Genomic DNA, 4,582 nt, shown 5'->3' with positions numbered 1-4,582 from the left:
ACGGGGCTCTGGCACCTCTGGGACCTCAGAGCCTGCTGTGACCTCAGCCTGCTGTGACCCCAGGACCTGCTGTGACCTCATGGCCTTAGCTGCACCCCAGAGTGTGCCCCCATCGATACAAATGGACTGCCCTGCCTGTAAATGTTTGGCTTGATCCAAGATCATTCCTCAGCAAATCCTTTCTTTTGCCTGCTGACATTGACTGGGGCCCAGGCAACAAAAGAACAGGAGCTGCAGGCCACCCACACAGCTTTTCCTATTAATGAGCACTAAGCCTTTCTTTTTGCAAACAGAGGGATGTTGGGGGGATTTTTGCACCATCAGGCCGAGGCACAAGGCTCTGCATCCTCCCAAGGAACAGAGCCAGCCCCCTTCAGTGCGAGAGGGCGCGGCCTCAGCTGCAGCCCCGGTGCCTCCTGTGCCCCAGGGCACGGCCCTGGCTGTAAATGTCTTGGGCTGCAGCTCAGGGCCAGGGCGGAGCTCAGCAGCCTCATCAGAGCCCGGGGCCGCGGCCCTTCCCTGCCGGGGCCCTTGCCTGGCCCGGCCCGGCCTGAGCAGCCCGGCCTGGCCCCAGGGGATGGGCTCTGCCCGCCCGCTATGCCCGCAGCCTTCTGGGCTCAAGGGTTTGCAAGAGGCTTTCTCCCAGCCCTGCAAAACCTTGGCCAAGTGTCCCTTTGCTGTGCTGAGAAGAGTAAAAAAAAACCTTCACATTTACCCTGACGCACAGCTCATGAGGGATCCCTGCACACCCTAGGAGAGGCCAGAAATATCCCTGTGTGCCTCGTGAGGGATCCCTGCACACCTCAGCAGAGACCCCAAAATGGGGCAAGCACATTTCTCTCTCTCTCAGGATTTTTATAAAGCGGCACAGAGAGAAGTGAAAGAGAAAACAGTTTCTATTTCTGCTCCTTGTTTTTCTCTTGTGGAATGTGTTTGGAGAATTGTTTACCTAGAGCGAATGCCTGGTTGGATCACGGTGGATTGTTTGGGCCTGATGGCCAATCCGATCCACCTGTGTCTGGACTCTGGAGAACAGGGTCACGAGTTGTGAGGGAGTTAGATATGATGGTTAGAGAGAGTAGCATGTAGTTTTTAGTGTCCTCTTTTATATAGTATATTAATGTATCATAGCATAATTATAATAAAGAAATCATTCAGCCTGCTGAACTAAGTCAGACATCATCATTCTTCCCATTGGGTTCGCCGACATCTACAACACATGCCCTAGAGGAAGTTATCCCAGGGAGGCTGGGACTAGATGATCTTTAAGGTCCCTTCCAATCCAGGCCATTCTGTGACTCTGTATCCTGTCGTCCTTGGAACCACTGTGGAACTGTTCGCTGCCTTGCAGCAAGTCTTTGAGCCGCTGTCCAAAAATTAAGAAATCTTTGTTGCAAATATTTGGCTGCTAAGCTTTAAAGTGTTGAGCATAGAGATCTGGGTACAGCTCTTTGGATACAGGCACAGCTGTTCAGGGAGAAAAAGGCAAGTTGAATGTGTGCTCCCTGGTGATGGGGAAGCAGGGGTAGGTTTAGCCTGAAGCTTGAATGACAGCTCTGAAGACCCACAGAGCATACATTAATTCCTTCTGTTCCCTCTGTCTCACTTCCCAAGGTGGATGCCCAGCTGCAGGTTGTACGTAAGCTGGTGGAGAAGGAACACTCACTGCAGAGCAGCATTGGAACGGGAGAGAAGGAGCTGGGTCTGCGAACACAGGCCCTGGAGATGAGCAAACACAAGGTGAGCGATGCCTTCGTTTCCTCTTGGGTTGTGAGGTGGAGCTGCTGCCTTGTGGGAGGCATGGAAGGCTCTGAGCTCTCACTGGGATTACAGAACCTGGTATTCCCTGCTTTTGGATGAGTATATCAGAAGGCTGAGGAGTCCTGGAGAGAATTATGATTAAAGTACTGGAGTCTGATGTTTTCCTTTGGTAAGGAGAAGCAGGTCATATGTTTTTCTGTGTAACCTGTGGTGAAGAGAGAGACAGCAGCCAGATGGACTGGGGTCAAAGCTTTTGTAGCAAAGATGGGATAAGCAAAAGGAAATACAGCTGGGGAATGTGAACACTTTCAACAAATGCCTAAGACAAGTAAAGTAGGTGTGTAACCAGTAAAATAAGTCTAAGTTTATAGCTGATGCTGCCTTTGTTGTTAAGTTTTAGTAGAAATGCAGAAATTACATTAAAACAGGCAGAAAGGAAAGCAGGAATATCCCTGTGAAGAGGAGCTGGGGAGAATTCAGCAGTGACCTGTGTTTAATAGGACAACTTATGGTATTAAGGGCACTTGGTTATAAAGTCAGAAGAGAACTGGTGAAGAGAGATTGTTAGAAATAGGTATCGTGCAGTTCTGTCTAGTACAGCGATAGAACTGCCTCTGAACACTTTAATAGAGAAGACATGGAAGCTGGAAGGCTGAAAATAGGTTAAGAAGAGAATTGGATGATCATTAGTGTTTTTGTAAGAGATGTGCCTTGCAGTGTGCCAAGGTTTGGCTCTGCCCAAAGGAATCTTGAAGCTAAATGATTAGAACTTGTTGATAATAAGGTAATAGCAAGGGACTAGAGACCACTTGAGCTGTTCTTCTGTGCTTGGTCCTTATATACTGGTTTTCTTTCTCAGGCCATGGATGCAGCCCAGCTTGCAGATGATCTGAAGGCCCAGCTAGAGCTGGCTCAGAAGAAGTTACATGATTTTCAGGAGGAGATTTTGGAAAACAGAGCAACTAGAGGGAAGGAGATGTTCAACTTCAAAAGGGCTGAGGTATATACCCTATGCACAATCCTTCAAGATCTGTCTGCTTTAGTGTCCTTCTCCTTGTACACTGAGCTTGCAGAGGGTTTCAGCTGAACTGCTCTTGGTATCCAGTTTCACTTTGACTTTGGCTTCATTGGGTCTTGGCTCTTTCAGATTTTGTCCCCTGATAACTGACAATACTTGTGGCATCAGGTGATCATGTTGTCTCTTGGATTATAGGGGATGAGACTATGGCTGGCATGACTTAGCCAGGTGCACGTTCTCTTTGGTCCCTGAAGAAGCTGACAGACAATGTATTGCTCCTTCGCTTGGTCTCCTGTTTTTCTGCAGGAAGATATTTCTAGGTTGTGCAGGAAGCCGGAGACCACAAAGAAGCCTGACATGGTTCCCAACTGTGATGAGATCCTGATGGAGGAAATCGAGGATTACAAGGTGAGTGTCTGTGTCCGTCAGCTTCCCTTTTTTCTTTAGTCAGAAGGTGTGTAGGCACACTTTCAGTGTCTGACATCTCTCGTCTGTACTCTGGCACTGGAGAAACCACCTTGTCCTTCTGAGGAATGGAAGTACCGACATGTTGAGACATCTCTGAGCACAGCAGCTGGGCTGCAGGGCCCCTCACAGCTCTGTGTGTGTGTCTGTGTGTGTGTGTCTGTGTCTGTGTGTCTGTGTGTGTGTGTGTGTGTGTGTCTGTGTGTGTGTGTGTGTGTCTGTGTGTGTCTGTGTGTGTGTGTCTGTGTGTGTGTCTGTGTGTGTGTGTCTGTGTGTGTGTCTGTGTGTCTGTGTGTCTGTGTGTGTCTGTGTGGGTCTGTGTCTGTGTGTGTGTCTGTGTGTCTGTGTCTGTGAGTGTGTGTGTGTGTCTGTCTGTGTGTGTCTGTGTCTGTGTGTCTGTGTGTGTGTGTGTCTGTGTGTCTGTGTGTGTGTGTGTTTGTGTGTGTGTGTCTGTGTGTGTGTCTGTGTGTGTCTGTGTCTGTGTGTCTGTGTCTGTGTGTGTGTGTGTGTCTGTGTGTCTGTGTGTGTGTCTGTGTGTCTGTGTGTGTGTCTGTGTGTCTGTGTCTGTGTGTATCTGTGTGTCTGTGTCTGTGTCTGTGTGTGTGTCTGTGTCTGTGTGTGTGTCTGTGTGTCTGTGTCTGTGTGTATCTGTGTGTCTGTGTCTGTGTGTCTGTGTGTGTGTGTGTTTGTGTGTGTGTGTCTGTGTGTGTGTCTGTGTGTGTCTGTGTCTGTGTGTCTGTGTCTGTGTGTGTGTGTGTGTCTGTGTGTCTGTGTGTGTGTCTGTGTGTCTGTTTGTGTGTCTGTGTGTCTGTGTCTGTGTGTATCTGTGTGTCTGTGTCTGTGTCTGTGTGTGTGTCTGTGTCTGTGTCTGTGTCTGTGTGTCTGTGTCTGTGTGTCTGTGTCTGTCTGTGTGTGTGTCTGTGTGTGTGTGTTGCAGGCCTGCCTGTCGTGCCTGTGCTGCAACATGCGCAAGAAAGACGCGGTGGTCACCAGGTGCTTCCACGTCTTCTGCTTCGAGTGTGTGAAGACGCGCTACGACACGCAGCGGCGCGAGTGCCCCAAGTGCAACGCGGCCTTCGGGGCCAACGACTCCTACAGGATCTACATCGGCTGAGGCCCTCTCAGAGCCCCTGCTGGTGCTGAGCCAGCCTCCTTCCCTCCCTCTCAGCCTCTGCTGCCTGAGCTGCAGTGTCTTCTGGGAGGAGCCTTCAGGGTCTCCAAAGAAATACACTCTGGATCTTGCTTCCTTTCTTGGCCCTGTCCCTTTGGTCATGCCCTCAGTTTCTGTGTGCTCTTTGTGCCTGGGAGGAAGTTTCCCATCCCTTGCTTTCACACTGC

At 49.9% G+C, this 4,582-nt stretch overlaps 1 protein-coding gene across 1 annotated transcript; it reads left to right on the top strand.

Moving 5' to 3' along the window:
- Positions 1 to 2,588: 2,588 nt before the first annotated feature.
- Positions 2,589 to 4,358, top strand: LOC137465775 (E3 ubiquitin-protein ligase BRE1A-like). Its single transcript, XM_068177797.1, has 3 exons — positions 2,589 to 2,761; positions 3,086 to 3,187; positions 4,182 to 4,358. Exons 1-3 carry the CDS (start codon positions 2,624 to 2,626, stop codon positions 4,356 to 4,358), a joined length of 417 nt encoding a protein of 138 aa, XP_068033898.1. The 5' UTR covers positions 2,589 to 2,623.
- Positions 4,359 to 4,582: the final 224 nt, after the last annotated feature.

The sequence above is a fragment of the Anomalospiza imberbis genome, unplaced genomic scaffold (assembly GCF_031753505.1).
Source record: "Anomalospiza imberbis isolate Cuckoo-Finch-1a 21T00152 unplaced genomic scaffold, ASM3175350v1 scaffold_108, whole genome shotgun sequence".
In the NCBI taxonomy this organism is placed as follows: Eukaryota; Metazoa; Chordata; class Aves; order Passeriformes; family Viduidae; genus Anomalospiza; species Anomalospiza imberbis.
This window is presented reverse-complemented; position numbering and strand designations above follow the sequence as displayed.

Bases quoted from the DNA above. Each gene is read 5' to 3' on its own strand.
- LOC137465775 (XM_068177797.1), top strand. From the start codon at position 2,624: ATGGATGCAGCCCAGCTTGCAGATGATCTGAAGGCCCAGCTAGAGCTG. The intron at 2,762-3,085 runs GTATATACCCTA...GTTTTTCTGCAG, and splicing joins TCAACTTCAAAAGGGCTGAG to GAAGATATTTCTAGGTTGTG. The intron at 3,188-4,181 runs GTGAGTGTCTGT...TGTGTGTTGCAG, and splicing joins AGGAAATCGAGGATTACAAG to GCCTGCCTGTCGTGCCTGTG.